Consider the following 18,764-nt stretch of genomic DNA (forward strand, 5'->3'; position numbering starts at 1 on the left):
CAGTGGGAAGCCATTCCCTGTGTCCTGTCCCTCCATCCCTTGTCCACAGTCTCTCTCCATCTTTCCTGCAGCCCCTTCAGGTCCTGCAAGGCCACAATCAGGTCACCCCAGAGCTTCTCCTCTCCAGGCTGAACAACCCCAATTCTCCCAGCCTTTCACTAAATCCCTGCTAAACCAGTTGTTTTTCCATCCACTTTTCACACAGGACTAACATATTAGGTAGATTTCTTTTTTTTTCAGGCTTCATTCCTGCTTGAGGGAGATGTCCCAGAGGCTGGAGGAACATCCCTTCCTGCTGCTCAGGTGATGGAATTTCTCCCACCCAGCAGAGTCAGGAATGCAGCCAGGACAGACCAAACTATGGGGAGATGCCTTGGTAGGTGTGCAGAAAATGAAACATTGCCTAAAAATCCCTAAATTTCTTTACTTTTGCCCTTCTTCTGAAGTTTTAATTAATACTTTTTTTCTAAGAACAAGCCCTCTAGGAAAAATAAAAAAAGAATACAATAGTTATCAAGGCTCCCCATGGGGCCAGCTCCAGCTTCGGGAAAACTTTCCCTAGTTCTTTTAAGATCCTGATGGGAACAACTTTATCTGTAACCCAGGAGCAGTGTGGGTGCCCACAGGCAGGAGCCACAGCAGGACAGTCCCCAGCAGCCCAGGGACAGGACTGTTCTCCTCTCTCCATCCCCTGTGACACCCCCTGGGCACAGCTGGTCTGGTTCTGGGCCCCCAGGACATGGAATATTTTGGGACTGGAGCAAGTCCAGCAGAGGCAGCCAGAAGGGTCACAGGGCTGGAGCACGAGGAGGGAGGAGAGACAAGGGAGCTCTGTTCAGTCCTGCAGGGATCTGCTCCCCAGCTGTGCCAGGCTGGGAGCAGGGAACACAGAGCCCACTCCTTGGAGGGGTGTGGGGGCACCTGATGGGCACAGCAGCATGGAATCCTGGAATGGGCTGGGTGGGAAGGGACCTCAAGCCCATCCAGTGCCACCCCTGCCATGGGCAGGGACACCTTCCACCAGCCCAGGGTGCTCCAACCTGGCCTTGGACACTCCCAGGGATCCAGGGGCAGCCACAGCTTCTCTGGGCAACCTGGGCCAGGGCCTCCCCACCCTCCCACCAGCAATTCCTTACCAAGATCCCACTCAAATCTCCCCTTTTCCAGTGGGAAGCCATTCCCTTGTCCTGTCCCTCCATGCCTTGTCCCCAGTCCCTCTCCAGCTCTCCTGGAGCCCCTTTAGGCCCTGCAAGGGGCTCTCAGCTCTCCCTGGAGCCTTCTCTTCTCCAGGCTGGCCAGACCCTCCCCTTTGGTGAATTCCAGTGGGAAGACTGTCAGTGCCTTTCAGAGAAGTCAAGGGTTAATCCAACCTGCACCAAGAAGTCCCTGTGGGTGCTGACAGAGCAGATGAACCCATTGCACGTTCCCTTTCTGTGGTGCAGTTTTGGTGTCCATGACCCTGGACAGTTGGGTTCAGAGCCAAGAAAGCACCCAACAACTTGTGCAGTGCCAAACTTGGGTGTCAGTGTGATTCCAGGTGCTGCCTTGTCCCCCAGCCCTGCCAGGGCCCTGTTTTTCCCTAGAAGGATCCAGCAGGGTGGAGTGATGGTCCTGCAGTAACCTCTCATGTTCCAGGGAGGCATTTTGGGCACACCAGGAACATCCAGCCAGGAATCCTCCTCTCGCTGATGAGAGCTCAGCGTCTCCACCTCAGGACAGCTCAGCCAAAGCTGGCTGGGAGTCAATCCAGACAATGCCTGGAACTCTCACTGTGGAGCACCAGGAGGGGCTGAGGGAGCTGGGGGGGCTCAGCCTGGAGAAAAGGAGGCTCAGGGGGGACCTTCTAATTTCTGAACCATCTCTTTGCCTCCTGATTCCCTTCTCCTCTCTGTCCCTGACCTCTCCCTGAGCCCTCTCTCTCTGCAGCACATCCTTGACCCCAGCTGGAACAGGAACTCTCAGAGAAGTCAGGAATGTCACTGATGTGTGAAGGAGCAGCTTATCTGAGCTCAGAAAGTCTATTTACAGCCTCCCTTTCATGTTCTCTCCTAGCAAGGAGTACAACTACAATGTCTCCATTCTCTTCCTCGATTAGTCCTGTTATTCAGGAAACTCTGGCAGCTTAGCAACACATGCTGATGACCTAAAAAACTTCCACACACTAAAAGGCAATATTTGGGGAACAGAGAAGAGCTCAAGTGGAGGAGAAAATAGTGTGGGAACAACTGAAGTGTCCACCCACCTCCACACCCTTTTCCTTGCCTTTCATCCCAAAGGATATTTGCTATCCATACCAGTCAGCAAACAGAACTCCCATCTCCCAAATGGCTGTCATCCATCTTTGTTTGGCTGCTCTCCCCTTATCCTTTAATTATCAGGAGCAATTAGGTTTTTAGTTATAGCTTTCACAGAAAACAACCCAAAAATGCTCAAAACAATCCCCTTAGAACATGAACACATTCCTGCATCACTTTTGTGGGATGATTTTGATGTACCTACATGATACAGAGTTACTTCCAATCCTTATTACACTCTGGAATAGCTGATATCCCTCTTGGTGGCTTGGCCCCCTGGCATATATAGTTCTAGTATGTAATGTTACTCTGTAACAAACTGATACTTGGATCCATAAAAAAAAAAAAGACTGATTTAAGGGTTGGGGGTGTTTTCTCTTCTGTAGGGAAACACCAACTGTTTTGAAACCACTTCTGTGGCAAAGATTAGGAATCACAGAATACCAGGGGGGGACACTTTGGAACGAGCTCAAACACACGGAATTCATTCTGCAATTTCCTTTCTTTTCTAAATTTTCATTATTTTTTATCTCCTCCGATTGTGCAGGTTCCCAGCCAGCCTTACCTGCTCCTGCCTCATGTGCTCCATCATTTCCATGGCACTGATGAAGAGGTGACAGGGCTCTGAGTGCCCCACCAGGGCCGTGGGGAAGGGCCGGCTCTGCCAGAGGCTCCACTCGCACAGGGACAGCTCCCGAGCCACCCCCTGCTGCTGCTGGGGGGAAGGAAGGTGGGAAGAGACTGGGGTCAAGGCACTGTCCAGCAGAACTCATGTGCTATCCATGTCCAGTGCTCTGTCAGCACTTGAAATGCAGAGAAGTATTTAAACATCATCACAAAGGTGTAAGTCTGGTCTAAAGTTAAAACTCCACGAGCAACCTGGGCTAGTGGGAGTGTCCCTGCCCATGGCAGGGGGTGGGTGAGATGGGCTTTAAGGGCCCTTCCCACCCAAACCATCCTGGCATTCTATGAACACAGCATCCTGCAGAGACTTGGGATATTTTTAATTTACAGACCCAACCTCAGTGACCCATTTCAAACATCTCACTGCTAAATTCTCAACCTCAAAACCTACATGTAAATCTCAAAATGGCATTTTTAATACAGACCCTCTTCAAACTCAGAGTTACCTCTGTTATTTACAGTATCCTTTAGGCCTCGTGCAAAGGAAATATTACATTAAAGTCAAACTCACTGGTATTTCTTCCAGGTTTTCTAAGGTTTCAAACTGAGTTCGAGGCAATACTGGTTCCTTTATTCCATCACTCTCCTTAATCCTGTAGAGTCTGTCCCATGTTTCATATTCCTCAGGTGACAAGGACCAGTTCTCATGAGAGAAAGTTTGCTTCTGGCCTATGGGGGAAAAAACAGGAGCAGGAAAATGTTACCTGCTTTGGGAAAAGGGATGCACAGAATAAAAGGATACCAGTGAACAGAACAAACACCTTCCCTGTGCCACGAGCAAAACCAGGAACACAGGGTGGGACATCAGGGACAGTCCAACAGTGTCCATGTGTTACATGGACAAAGCTGCCTGGGAAAGAATCACCTAAGGACACAGGGAGACAGACAGATAGAAATCACTGCCCACAATAATGCCACATCCCCCAAAACAGCCGTGGTGGGGATGGCAAAGGAACCTCCCCAGAACCAGTGCTGAGCACGGGGCTGTGTCAGGGCACCTGTGTGAAGCTTGGAGAGGAATAATGAAGTTAATTTGCCAGTGTCTCTGCAGACAGGATTTGGGATGAATGTGCAGCCCAGGCTCTGCTGGGAATTAATTCCAGATAAGGGGAATCAGCCTGTGTCTCTCAATCCTCTCAAGTTACAGTTGCCAGAGTCTGTGTCTGCACAGGATGAGACTCAAACCCAGATCCCGGAGAGTCCAGAGTCCTGCTCAGAAAAAGCTGGAAAAATGAACAAACACCAAAGTTTTTTAAAGGCCATCACTAAAAATCCCAGAAGATCAACACTGCTGTGAAGTATTTTTTACTCCAGTGAAGGAGATGTTACACTCCTTTAAGATAACACCCAGTTCAAGGACCTGGGAGAAGAGGAGAAAAGAGACAGACCTGAAGAAAAAGCAAATTAGGAACACTTTTCAGAGAAGCATAGAGAATCATGGAATCATGGAATGCCCTGAGCTGGAAAGGACCACAGGGACCATCCAGTCCAAGCCCAGGCCCTGCCCAGGACACCCCAACAATCCCCCCTGTCCCTCAGAGCCTTGTCCAAACCCTCCTGGAGCTCTGGCAGCCTTGGGGCCGTGCCCACTGCCCTGGGGAGCCTGTTCCTGGTGAACTGTTGCCATCCAGACACATCCTGGGAAACACTGGGAACAACAGATGACTTCAGCTCCCTGTGTTACAGCTCCAGCTCTGTGTGTCAAAGACAAGATGAGCCTGTGATACCATCAGCCCAGATAACACATGCTGCAACACTACCACAAAGGCCTCCAGGGGCTGGCAAAATTCGGGAACAGATGCTTCCCAAAGCTCTGGGCTTCCTGCTTCTGAGCAGAGTTAGGATTTTGGCTGTCAAGAACAGTCCTAAGCATTTTTCTGGAAAGAAAGAAAGGGACACAGACACAAGAAGAACATTGCCATTCCCACTGAAACTGATAAGGCTGTTTGGGTACATAGCTGGGAATTACCAAGTTCTGTGGCATTTAGTCCCTGGCAAAGCCTCTGCCCCTCGTGTGAGGCAGCACATGCTCATTATCTTCCAGAACATTTTATGTTATGGATGCAATGTCCTACCAAACACAAACATATCATTCAATCATCCCTGTTATTGTCCTGGTTTTTCCCCAGAACCAAAACATTTTCATTCTCCTTGAACGGGGAGCAGAGCAAGAACCAGCCCAGAGGGGAACAAGGAGGTGGATTTAGCCTGTAGCCAGCAGGGAATTTGTCAGTTCCCAGAATCACAGTGTCACAGAATCCCTGAGGCTGGAAAAGCCCTCCCAGCCCATGGATCCCCCTGTGCCCGATGCCCCCCTTGTCCCCCAGCCCAGAGCACTGAGTGCCACGGCCAGGCCTTCCTGGGACACCTCCAGGGCTGGGCACTCCAAACCTCCCTGGGCAGCCCCTGCCAAGGCCTCACCACCCTTTCCAGGGAGCCTTTCCACCTTTGGAACCTCAATCCTGGCCACCTTTGGCAAATCAACTCCCCCCTGGCCACCTTTGGTGCCTCTCACCCCCCAGCCCATGTGCCTCCCCTGGTTGCCACAAGAGGAACGTGGCAGCCCCAGCCCTGCCGTGCTGCTCCCTGGGCAGGAACACGTTCAGCATCCCCATCTGGGTGCCCTCACTGCTCTTTTCTAAAACAGACCTACAAACACTCTGAAATTATTGTTTTCATTCCATGTTGTGCTCTGCTTATTTCCTCGCAGCTGTGTCCATTTAATCAGGTACTGGAATATGAAGTTTCCCAAGGCTTTAAGGAGTTGCTGTTGGTCCTTACAGAAAGCACTAACAAGCACTACAGAAAGCACAACAACTGCCAAGTATTTATAAAAAAGTAGATCTTTTCTCCTGTCTTATAACTGTGTTCACCTTCCTGGGCATTTCAGTGCCATTTAACTGCACCAGCTGAAGAGCCATTCCTCCTTTTAGATTAATTTTCCTCAATTTTCACAATTCATGAACACCCTGCCCTTGATTTCTCCTTTTCCTCCCTTTGCAATCCTCCTGATTTCAAGCACTGTTGTGTTATTGTCATTTATGAAGCCATAACACCCAGAGAAGCTGTGGCTGCCCCTGGATCCCTGGAAGTGTCCAAGGCCAGGCTGGATGGGGCTTGGAGCAACCTGGGCTGGTGGAAGGTGTCCCTGCCCAACCCAAATTATTCTGGGATTCTTTGATTAACATTTGCCTCTTCTGCTCACAGCTGGAGTTCCTGACCTGCAGTCAGAGATTCCATGGAGTCAGTGAACCAAATGCCTGACTCAAGGGAGGGATATTTCAGGCCAGAGCTGTGGGATGTCCAAGGAAAGGCTGAGGACCAGGCAGCAGTGGCAGCACAGTGTCCCAGGTGCCAGGAGTGGCCCTGCAGAGCCCAGAGCCCTGTGAGAGGCGGGTGGGATGTGCTGGGACACAAACACCCCCCGGCAGCTTACGCGGCGCTTAGAGCAGCACCATAATCCTCTTACCAGTGACACAGGAAAAGGGAGCAGATTTGTGCTGCAGGGAACTGCATCTTCTCTCCTTGCAGAGCCCTCTGGAGTTGCTGGGCTCGTATTTCTCAGCAGTGATAAACATTTTGTGCACCCGGGGGTTGATGCCCTCTGGAACCATCCGTGGGCTGCGCTGGTAGAAACGCAGGGCTTTGTTCCCCGAAATGGCCTTGTGGATGCTCCTTTTGTTACACTGGCTCTGGTTGTAAGTCTGGAAGGAGAAGATAAAGAGAGAAATCATATGTTGACTGCTTGTTTTGTCACAGGACTTGATCAAAACTCAAAGAGCACCTGAGTGTCTGTGGGGTTTCTTGTTATTTTCTGTTCTCTCGTCGCGGTGATTTTTGGTTTGGGGTTTTTAGCCAGAGCAGGAGAAGGCACAGCACTGGGAGAAAAAGGAGCACAGCTCTGGGCTGGGGGAGGTTCCAGTGTGCCATTGATACAGGGGTGATGGAAATGAGATTACATCAGAAACTGAGAAAGGAGGCCAAGCAGGAGAAAGGCAGAAGATGATTTGTTGATGTCATACACGATCTGAGTCCTTTAATTACACCCCACTTTATTGTGCAATAGAGAAACCAAGGCAAGGCTGGAGAACACAAGGGAAGAAAGCAGCGACTCTGAGACTGTCCTGTGCTCTCCTCTGGGTCCCTGGGACAGGCCACTGCTGGGCACCAATGCCCTGAGTGGGACAGTGTGGCAGCTACAACCTGGCAGAGATCTCTGGGGGCAGGACCAGAGGAGACAACCCAACCCAGGCCCTCTGAACACACCAGAGGAGACCAACAGCCAGCTCTGATGAACAGCCCCTTGGGCACTCCAACAAACAGCCTTTTCATCCTAGGGCAGCTCAGGAAATCCTGGGACAATCCTAGAAAGAAAAGGTCTTTTTATGGCAAAAAAACTGTGCTAGTAAATTCCTTCAGAGCATTGTCACCGTGCTGCTGTTCCCTTCCCTGCTCCCAGGGGCAGCTCCGAGCCCTGCACCCCATCCCAGCAGCTCTGAGTCCAGCCAGGCTGAGCTGCTGTCCCAGGACACCAGGAAACCCCAATCCAAGCCCATTCCATCCCAGTTCAGGGCCCAGGACACATGTGATGTGACAGCTGACCCGGGAAACACGTGGGAGCTGAGGAATAAACACAGGGATCCCTGCCAGCCTCACACTGCCAGGCCTCCACAAACACCCTGCTCTTCAAAAGCTGGGGAATGGAATTCAAGTGGTTTGATAACAGAAACCAACAAACTAAACCAAGCAAAAAAACCCCAAACCCAAACAAACAAACAAACAAAACCCCCAAAACACAAAGAAACAACCCCCCCCTCCAAATCCCCAACATTCCCACAAATTATGAGGGGCCATAACATGACCATTCATTATTCAGCTGCAAGTTATGTGATGGGAAAGAATGTCCACATTAACAGAACTGGAAGGAGACTCAATCTTAAAAAAGTCCAACAACTACCCCAAAAAACACCCCCCAGCAAAAACAACAAACAAACCAAACCAATATTGTTCAGCAATTAAATTTATTTCCTGATCTCAAAATAAAAACATTATCTACAATTGCTGTTCTACCTGGGAAAGGCTCTGCTGCAGAGATTTCTGAGAAAATCTGGAGAACACAGTAATCCAGCTACTTAAGTGAAGCTCCAAGGAATTTAAGGGACTATTCTATATCCCATTACAGAGCAGAGCTCTCAGTACTATCCAGCCTGCATAAGTAGCATGAGAAAACATCTATTCACAAACACCATTCAGGTTTATCATTTTTAACCCTCATCCCTTCAAAGCTGCTTTTTTCCCCCCTCAGGCAGGATCCTCTGCAGTCTCATCTAGAATTAAATCCCTGCCACCTACAAATACAAACCAGAGCGACAACATCGACTGGAATACATGAAATAACACCAAGACACAGAAATGTTGGGTTTACAATTGGCTTACACAGATCTTGCACTAAGGAGTCTGCATCCTCTCTCACCAGAGAGGTGGCAGCAGGGGCTGCCTGGCCTGGCCTGGCCAAATCCTGCCCTTTCCCACCCCCTGGATGAGCTCAGGCTCTGCAGGGCCGTGGGATGCAGGTGGCACAGCTGATGGGGGGCTCCCTGGCTCCCAGCCTGGTTTTGCAGTGCCCCATGGCATTCCCAAGGGACAGCCTGTACTCAGGGATGATTAACCATGCTCCACTTGAGTGCTGAGGTTCAGGAACTCGGCCAAAGTGGATTTCCCCTAAGCTGATCTGCTCAGACCTCACACGCAAGAGCAGCCACTGAGCACTGCTCTGAGCTCACAGTGTCGTCACCACGTCAGAACCAGTGCTCCCAGTGCTCCCAGTGTCAGCATCTGATGACATGACAGGCTGGGAGAGCTGGGGGGGTTCCCCTGGAGGAGGCTCCAGGGAGAGTTGAGAGCCCCTTGCAGGGCCTAAAGGGGCTCCAGGAGAGCTGGAGAGGGACTGGGGACAAGGCACAGAGGGACAGGACACAGGGAATGGCTTTAAGCTAGAAAAGGGTAGATTTAGGTGGGATATTGGGAAGGAATTCCTGGCTGGGAGGGTGGGGAGGCCCTGGCCCAGGTTGCCCAGAGAAGCTGTGGCTGCCCCTGGATCCCTGGAAGTGTCCAAGGCCAGGTTGGAGCCACCTGGGCTGGTGGAAGGTGTCCCTGCCCATGGCAGGGGTGGCACTGGGTGGGCCTTATGGTCCCTTCCAACCTAAACCAGTCTGGGATTCTCTGACATAGTTTCCCAGGACAAACTGAACAAGGAGACTGAGGGCAGAGCTCAGGGGTCTGCAGCTCGTCCCGAGGGGCAGCTCCGATCTCTGCTCCCTGTGACAGGGACAGGACCCAGGGAATGGCTGGAGCTGTGCCAGGGAGGGTCAGGTTGGATCTCAGGACAAGGTTCTTCCCCCAGAGGGTGGTTGGCACTGCCCAGGCTGCCCAGGGCAGTGGGCACGGCCCCAAGGCTGCCAGGGCAGGGTCTGGACAAGGCTCTGAGGGACAGGGGGGGATTGTTGGGGTGCCCTGGGCAGGGCCAGGGGTCGGTCCCTCCCAGCTCAGCCCCCCATGCCCACTCACCCTCTCCTCGCGGCCCTGGGCCAGGATGACGACGATGCGGCCGTGCCGGCGCCGCCCGGTCCGGCCCATGCGCTGCACCAGGCGCACGGGGCTGCGCTGGGCGTCGAAGCAGACGATGAGATCCACCTCCCCGATGTCCAGGCCCTCCTCCCCCACGCACGTGGACACCAGGGTGTTGTACCCGCCCTCCCGGAACCGCCTCACCACCTGCAGGGAGAGTTCAAGTCCCAGTTACCAGGGCAGCACAAACGGCCCTGCGGGTTTTCTACGCTGGAAATATTAATTTAACACTTTAAAACGACAAAACTTAGTCTTTCTAAATCAACTACTGCCTCTTGATCAAATCCCACCCACCAATGTGACCAATGTCAGCACTTCAACTGTTTAATTCCAAAATGAAGGAAAACAAGCACACCTTACTCTGACTCCAGCCATGGCATTCTTCTAAAACTGATCTTCCCAACTGTGCAATTAAATATCTTTGGGGTTGTCTTTTTTTTTTTTTTTTTAACTTTGCTAGGTCAAAATTTAAGGACAGATCTTATCTTTCCTGCCTATGAGAAAAAAGAATTCCCTAAGCACACATTTGAATATTCCCCCAGATTTTTAATACATGTGCGTCAAGAGTTGTTAATACACAAATAAACAGAATGCAAATATATATATATAGTATATATATTCACTATATAAATATATATATATATAAATAGTTTATATTTACATATTCTGTTCAGTGAGTATAATTCTGGATACTCTGACAGGCACTGGACTCCCCCAATGACAGCAGAAGTTCAGTTGTTTCCACACAGTGTGTACTCCTGGGGTTGTGCACACAATTAATGCTTTTTTATCACTATTTCCTGGTACAGCCTCCTCTTTTCTGTACCTCCAGCTGCTCCTTCTGGGTGAAGCCTTTGGTGCTCTTCCCTGTGGAGTGTCCCACGAACGTCATGGCGCGGACGGCCGGGCTGAGGCGGGACAGCATCTCCGCGATCTCCTGCACGCTGTCCCGGAAGGAGGAGAAGATCATCACCCTGGTGTCCCCACAGGGGCCTTCACTCCTCTCCTGATCTGTTGGATCGGAAGAAGAAGCAGGATTTTAGCAGAATTAGTAATGAAAAAGGACAGGGCATCAGATGAGTTACATGTTCACAGCTCCCACCTCACTCCATGGGAAAACGGGCAGAAAATGCTCCAAGATACATCTCTGGGAAAAATTCCCCTTGGAATCAAAGCAGTGCTCTAATTTTGGGGAACTGACACCAACCACGGTAAGATTGTCCTACATCTGAGGTACCATCACTAAGGTTACTTGGGAAAGCTCAGGTTGGAGGGCAAGTGTCTTGGAATGAAGTTCAAGATTCCCTGTTCTTCCGGCCAGGCACTGGAACAGGGAAGGCTGGAATCACCACCCCTGGAAGGGTTCAAAAGGCCTGTGGATGGGGCACTTGGGGACAAGTAATTCTTGGCCTCAGGCTGGATATCACAACTTTTATCCTCAAGCTCCTTAAACATGCTCATCTTAACTCTGCAGGAGGCAATGGCAGCAGAGCCCCGAGGGAAGGGTCCAGAACAAACCCTGTGAGCAGGGCAAGCAGGAGACAGGGAAACACCAGGAGAGAGTTTACTATCTCTGTTTTACTCAGCTGTTGGAGCATTTTAAATCAAATTAACAATGAGAACTCCTAGAACATTTTATCTTACAGAAATTTTATGGTAAAGTCCTTCTAGAGAGGACTTGTCCACACAGAGGACACAAACACACAAATTAGCACAAATCAGGAGACAAATCAGCAGGATATTACTTGTTTCCACCCCCAGGTTCAACTGGTGAGGTACTTTTTGAGTTGTTGGTACTTACCAGAGCACCCCTTTTTCCAGGATTTGAAGTGTTCTATTACGATTTCCTCCAATTTCCTTAATTTTGGATGGCTGTAGATAAATTCCTTTTTCTTTCCCGACACTGGAAAGGCAACAAAGCAGTGAAAGACATCAGTAAACCTGCAACAAGCATGAAGGTTTAGTGAACTTCATTTCCTCCCACTGTAACTATCCGAGTCAGACACCCAAATTCCTGACACTAATTCTAATTGCACCAACCCACAGCAATTAATAAACTCATGACAGAAGCACATTTGTAAAGCCCAGCTTTCTGAGAAAGCGCTGTTACTTTTGTTACAGTCACACTGGAAGAGACATTTAGTCAAACAGTAATATTATAGCCTTCATTTTAAATCAAATTAAAATCTTCAAACACAGAAAACTGGTTTGGAAGCAGCTAAAACCACCAAGGGAAGAGAGAGAGGGAGTGAGAGAGGGAGGGGACTGTTGGGAAGACAATGTGGAGTGAAGAGGAGCAGCCAAGTGCAGCACAAGTTTTAAACAGGAATGCTGTTTAAAGGGGGAAATCCTGACCTGTGTCACTCCTACAGACCCCCCCAGTCTCTGGGGCCACGGCTGTGTCTGAGAACATGTCTCGGAGGTGCTGGTAGAGCTTCAGGAAGTCCTCGTTACGCCCCAGCTCGTTCTTCGTGCGGGTCAACCCTGGGGGAAGAGTTGGAATGCCTCAGGATTCAGTTTGCTTTCCCAAATGTACTCTAACACTGCTAATGCATTTCCAGCTGGGATCAAGGGAATAAAGCACCAATTCCATTTGCAACCCACTTATTCTGTAAGTTGCCATACAGATGAGGTAAATGAAAAGGAGGGAGTGGAATGAAAGGCAGGATGTTCCTGAGGACATTTCACCTTTGGCTCCATCCATAATTCCCCAAAGGTAGATAAACAAGGAGCGGACTCCCATCTGCAGCAGCAGCTCATACCCGTGGTATAAACTGATACAAAGGGCAAAGTCCCCTTCGATGATGCCTTGGTGGATTCCCTGTGGAACAAAACAGACTCATCACTGCACCAGGAAGTGACTGAGGAGCAGCAATCACACTGCATCTCCTGACCAGAGCCAGACTGGGGGCTGGGAAGCAGAGCCAAAGCCCCAGCTGATGCCCAGTGAGCAGTCTGTCTATCCCAGCCCTCAGGGAACAGATTTCACACAGCCCAGTGGAGACAATCCTTTTCCACCTCCAAAATACCTGTATTATCCTCCAGGTTTAGCTCATCTCCCCTCAGCCTCTGACAGCTGAACCACCCACCCATCTGGATGTGGCAGAACAAGGGATTTCTGGCACATCTACCCAGGCTATGAAATGAAAAGGCAGGAAAGTTGCCTTGCTTACTGTGAAAGGGATTTCCCAATGTTCTTTCTAAGGTACACAGTGGTTTTTTAGGCAATGTTCTTTAAGATTACAAAATTTGACCACTCCCTGACAAGTTACAGAAAAATAGGAGCAGGAATGTAGCTTTAGGGGGAAAGTGTGAACTTTGCTGTGAGGAAGTACAATCTAAGTCCTCAAAACAATTTCACTTTGGAAATGGAGTCCTTAATCTTTTCCTTAACTTTTCTATATTGGCATCAAGAAACATGGAACAGTTAAGTATATTTTGCAGATTTCATAGATGATCTTTAAGGTCCTTTCTAACCCAACCCATGCTATGATTCTATGATAATTTATTCCAGGGCTAAAACCAGAAATCAAACCCAGAAATCTACTTAAAATGTCTCAGGAAATTGGGTACCTATGGATAATTACTATTTACCCCCTACTTTAACGACATGAAATCAATAAAAGACACTTACCACATGCTGTGGAGAGGGGTTTTTCCTATACTGATCCCTTGCCAGGATGATCTGGTACTTGGTCAGGCTGGGAATGTCCCTCCTGGCCAAAACTCCCATTCGGATCAGGCGGCCGGCGAACGCCTCGAGCACCTGCAAGCCCAACACAGCCCCTTGAACCTGCTTCCCTGAGGACCTGTGCCTCCACTGCACACACAGACACCTCCTGCCTCCAGGATAACCCTGTGTCCACCTGAACTGGGATGGGGAAACACACCCTGAGAGCTGCAAGGGCACAGAGAGGGAAGGGAACGGGATGGACAGCCAGGCCTGCAGCTCAGGCTGCAGCTCCTTCTCTCACTGCTCACATCAACTTCAGGGGCAGTTTGGGCACAGAACACTTGTGTTTCTCTTCCACAAGGCCAGATTAGGTGAAGGGCTGGCCAGGAGGTCAGACACTGCATGTGGGAGGGATGGGAGATGTGAGCACAGAGGAATGAGCACCAGCAGCAGGGCCCATTTCCTCTGGAATCCACCCCAAAACACACTCAGTTTTCACCCATCACATGTACCTGCTTTCCACATCGGTGCGACAAGCAGAATAACCTGCACTAATGCATCCTAATCCTGTTTTTCCTCTTTGTTCCCCAGCCTTAGGTGGTCAGGATTTTTGCACAGACTTAGTTTTGCGTGAGCGCTAACTCGGCCGTAATCGCAGTAATCAGATTTGTCCCACAAACACTGTTTACAACCTGTTGGTCCCCTGGCCAACGGCCCCAAAAACATCTCAGGGCACAACAACAGGCTCTCCAAAGGCAGTTCCCTGTGCCTGCATCCATGCACACCGTGTTTCCCGAGTCTTCCAGCCACTCCAGCTCCAGCACAGCTGCCCTGCACTGAGGGCTATAATGCAGCAAATGCCTAATCCCTTTAGAGTCCCTTCAGCCCCCTGAAGATCATCCAACTAAACCAATAAAACCAGGCCTAAGTCAGGCCTCCAACACTGATCCAGGCACACCTGGAGCCTGTGAGGAGAAACTCAAACCAGAATCCCAGAATGGTTTGGGTTGGAAGGGACCTTAAAGCTCCTCTCATTCCAATCACCTGCCATGGGCAGAGAGACCTTCACAGAATCACAGAATACCCTGAGCTGGAAGGGACCCACAGGGATCACCCAGTCCAAGACCTGGCCCTGCACAGGACACCCCAACAATCCCCCCCTGTCCCTCAGAGCCTTGTCCAAACCCTCCTGGAGCTCTGGCAGCCTTGGGGCCGTGCCCACTGCCCTGGGGAGCCTGGGCAGTGCCAACCACCCTCTGGGGGAAGAACCTTTCCCTGAGATCCAACCTGAGCCTGCCCTGGTACAGCTCCAGCCCTTCCCTGGGTGCTGTCCCTGTCACAGGGAGATCACTGCCTCCCACTACCCCAGGCTGTTCCAAGCCCCATCCAACCTGGCCTTGGACACTTCCAGGGATCCAGGGGCAGCCACAGCTTCTCTGGGCAACCCGGGCCAGGGCCTCCCCACCCTCACAGTAACCAATTTCTTCCCAATATCTAATCTAAACATAATCTAAAATCCCAAGAAAAGGAGTGAGAATAATTGCCAGCACCAACAACAGCTGCATTAATCCCCCAAGGAATCAGAAATGCAGGAGAACTTTGGAAGGGTGAAAGAAAACTTGTGCCAGCAGCAGCAGCTGACCTGGGGAGCACCCACCGTGCTGGGGAATTTCCACCCTGCCCACTCCATCCCATGGGTCCTTCCCAAGCAGCACTCTGGAGCCAGCAGGATAAGCTGCTTACAGCAGATAAGGGCTGCTGATAAAGGGAAATCATGGAAATGGAGCCAGAATTCTCAGTGTTTTGGTGCATCTCAGGTTGCTCCTCTTTCCTCTGAGGGTGGGGAGGCCCTGGCACAGGTTGCCCAGAGAAGCTGTGGCTGCCCCTGGATCCCTGGAAGTGTCCAAGGCCAGGTTGGAGCAACCTGGGCTGGTGGAAGGTGTCCCTGCCCATGGCAGGGGTGGCACTGGGTGGGCTTTAAGGTCCCTTCCCACCCAACCCATTCCATGGCTTTACTCTGGCCTTGGCACAGCTCCCCCTGCCCATTCCATGTCTCCTGGGCAGTTGGATTCAGACCAGCTGCGGGCACCAAACCCCCACCTGAGGCCAAAGGGCTCCCAGGCACTTCCCAACCCCATGTCCAGGTTCTCCTGTATCCCCAGAGAACCTCGGTCACGGCCTCCCACAGCTCCCAGGGAAAGCAAAGCAAGACACTCCATCCTGAGGCATTCCTTCTAATTAAGGCTAATGGATTAATTAGACCAAATAAACCACTAATACCACTAACACCAACAACAGGCAAACACCAACTGGAAGCTACAGTAGTGCCAGGAATTTCTGAAGGAAAAGGGAAAAAAACCCAAAGAAATCAAATGATGTTTTCTTAAAATACAGTCAAAACCATTCACCGAGGCACAGGGAAGGCTCAGTGCACAGGGGTCTCTTTTCATATTAATGAGAACAAAACTAAAGATATGGTTTGGTTCTAATAGTTTAAAATTCAGATCTTTGTGTTTACCAAAGAGTTTGTTATTGTTCTGTTGTTTTTCGAGCCAGGCTGTACCTGACAGTCCCTTTTAAAGGACAGAGGCAGAAATGTCTGTGCCAGCTTATAGAAGAAGATATTTATAAAATCAACAGAAATGTTGACCATGCAAGGAATAACTCAGTGCTTTTTACTTGAATGGATATCCCTGGAACAGCTCATTACCCTTCCATCAAACCCTGAACAGCCGGACATGAGGACACTTGAAATGCTGAGGATGAAGCTTAAACTATGTCTGAAGTAGTGGAAATGGAGTCAGTCTGAACACAAATGGTCCTCTAGAAAAGCAATTAATGCTTTCATTAAAGAGCAATGCCCAACAAGTCTAATATTTCAGCTCTGGTTTGTTATTTCCTACACTTGTTGCAGCGCTGTTTTCCGAACAGACATTTTCATTACAGGTACTTTTGTGTTTTATCCCTTGACCCAGTTAAAAGGTATAAGAAAATGATATTGTCCCTGTTTGCTCAATGTACACCCCTGTCTGATTTAATCACCTTCTGCAAAACAAACCCAGGCCGGCTGTTATGAAAGACAGCGGGATCCAGGCACCTGGAGCTTCAAAACTACCCGGGAACAGTAAACATAACCTACTTAGGAGAGACACAGGAACAGGCTCTGCTCACTCACTGCACTTATCTTGCCTCCGTACCTTCATTTTTAATTACAAAGATAATACTTCTGAAAAAGTCCCCTCAGCCTTTCCAAACCATGGTAGTGTCATGTTCCCCGTCTCACAAACAAGATTGCAGAATTAATTCCAATTAATGGCTCGGGAGGACCCGTGGCTGTCTGCAGCTCCCTAGGTGGAGGCCGGGGCTGACAGATTTACAGCCAGCACATAAGACACGACTGGCTGAGTTATCCCACCCTGCACTCAGCTTGCCAAGAACACAAAGACATTTCTGTTCTGAGCTATCTCCCACAGCAAACCACAGGTTCTTGGAGCTTGTACCCGAGATGAGCTTAGAACCTGTTTTTGGAGCTGAGGACTTGTGTTACCAGACAAAGAACTGTTACTGTGCCAGCTACACCTCACTAAAAACTGCTTTTAATCTGTTTTCTGTTGGCACAATAAAAACCAAAGGCTCTAAACTAATGCCCTGGTCTAATTATTTTACTGCAGATTTGAAGGGTTCTTTACCAGAGAAAACCACACACAAAAAACTGGGTTTGTAGCACTTCTTTCCCAGCAGAGAAGGAGGGCTGGGAGAAACCAGCAGCTATGCAGGTTGTACCTTCCCAGACCGAGGACTCCAAGGGTTTCCAGCACTCCCAGGCTTCACTGACAGACCTGGCTGGGTTTTGCACACCTTTCTGGCCTTAAATAGAGCTGCCCCTCCCTTCAGCCCCTTCCCCTGCGCTCCCAACTCCCACAGCTCCAGCATTTTCAATGCCCAGCATGGAATGCCCAGTTGGCAGGGGCGTTAAAGCCCATCCAGTGCCACCCCTGCCATGGGCAGGGACACCTTCCACTAGCCCAGGTTGCTCCAACCTGGCCTTGGACGCTTCCCCAGACCCTTCCCAGCACGCTGGGGCAGGTGCTGGACTGGTGTGAAGGCAATGAGCCCCCACTGGGTGTCCATGAGTCCCACCACCCCCCCAGCTCTGTGGGAATGTCCACATGCCCCCAGCACTCTGGTCTGCCTTGGTGGGATCACTCAGCCCAGGAGCAGGGAAGTAACAAAAACAGCTCCAGAACTAATCCAGAGCTCAGTTTTAGTTCTTCTCCCCGTAAAACTTCAGTTGTGACAACCAAACTAACTGAGGGAGAAAAGTGCTATTTTGTTCAAGCTTCCTCCTGACATTTCTCACCTTGCCAGGAAGGAAAGGAAAACAACAGGGACACAGCAGGACAGGGTGTTTTTAAGCTGATCTTGTCGTTCTCCAAACCCAGTACTGATCAGTAATGATCTTGGCACTGCTCAGAGTTTTGTGCTAAGCTCCCATTAACCCTTTCAGACCCTCCACAGTGTCCCAGGGATGTGTCACACCCTGAGCACACGCTGTTCTTCCCTGGGAGCCGGGATCCATCAAAAACATCCAATACTTTGTCCTCTTCCAACATCTGACTTTTCTACTGGAACAGCATTTTTCAGTTCTCAAAGGTCATAAAACAAGAAGATCTACAGTTTCTACTTTTCAACTAATTTCACACAGAACAATTTTACCCTGTCATTTAAGAAGTTATAAGAAAAAAGTGGCTTTTCTACATCAACCTGCCACTCAGTGAGAGTGACTGTCAGCCCCTTGCCACGGGACAGAAAGGAGCATCCCACTGAGGATGTTTCAAATCCATAGTTTTTAAGGCTGAATATTAGTTTTTCTGTTCTATTCAGAGGTGTAACTGCCAGGAAAGCACAGAGAACACAGCACTACCAAACCCATGTTACCTCAAGAGTGGCTGTTTATTAGCCAGCAGTCATACACAGAATTAACAACTTTGGGGACAAAACAGCAAATACAGCAAAAATCAGCTTTGTTCATCTCTAGTAACAATGAGTTATTTTGTTATCTGAGCAGTGTCCAGACACAGATCATGACACTTCTTCAGTACTCTATCAAATGCAGTAATTACTAACTCATCAAAACCAAAGACAAATTAAATACAGAGATCTTTAAAACAGGATTTTAAACTCCTCCCAGCCTCTTTCTCACAGTCAGTGTTCTGTGGCACATCTCACATACAGGGAAATTTAGCTGTGATTTTAAACAATTTTTCAGGTCATCTTTTCATTTTCTTTTCTCTCATCTCCAGCAATGATGATTAACAACCCTCTAAACAGAAATAACTTCGCTTAAGCAACTAATTTTCATTATAACTTGAACAAACGAGTTGGGACTGTTTTCCCTGAGAAAGTGCTGGAATTACTTAGGCAGGACAGGCAGAGGAAAAACCTCCACACGTTGCCTCAAACAGTCCTGTCTTCTCAAGAAAAAC

At 49.5% G+C, this 18,764-nt stretch overlaps 1 protein-coding gene across 9 annotated transcripts in view; it reads right to left on the minus strand.

Moving 5' to 3' along the window:
• FANCM (FA complementation group M) overlaps positions 1 to 18,764 on the minus strand; it is a 52,472-nt gene that overhangs the window by 18,699 nt on the left and 15,009 nt on the right. For 8 of the 9 annotated variants that reach the window (XR_010431603.1, XR_010431602.1, XM_064659707.1 and 5 more), the window contains exons 5-13: positions 13,240 to 13,371; positions 12,294 to 12,426; positions 11,961 to 12,089; positions 11,407 to 11,508; positions 10,432 to 10,616; positions 9,546 to 9,752; positions 6,448 to 6,682; positions 3,490 to 3,647; positions 2,860 to 3,009 (exon numbers count right to left, since the gene is read on the minus strand). Coding sequence is in view for 7 of the 9 variants with exons in the window: in XM_064659707.1 (XP_064515777.1) it covers positions 2,860 to 3,009; positions 3,490 to 3,647; positions 6,448 to 6,682; positions 9,546 to 9,752; positions 10,432 to 10,616; positions 11,407 to 11,508; positions 11,961 to 12,089; positions 12,294 to 12,426; positions 13,240 to 13,371 (1,431 nt within the window). In the remaining 2 variants the exon portion in view is untranslated. The remainder of the gene's footprint in view (positions 1 to 2,859; positions 3,010 to 3,489; positions 3,648 to 6,447; positions 6,683 to 9,545; positions 9,753 to 10,431; positions 10,617 to 11,406; positions 11,509 to 11,960; positions 12,090 to 12,293; positions 12,427 to 13,239; positions 13,372 to 18,764) is intronic. The other variant, XM_064659705.1, reaches the window with a different exon arrangement.

This window comes from Pseudopipra pipra, chromosome 6, assembly GCF_036250125.1.
Source record: "Pseudopipra pipra isolate bDixPip1 chromosome 6, bDixPip1.hap1, whole genome shotgun sequence".
Lineage (NCBI taxonomy): Eukaryota > Metazoa > Chordata > Aves > Passeriformes > Pipridae > Pseudopipra > Pseudopipra pipra.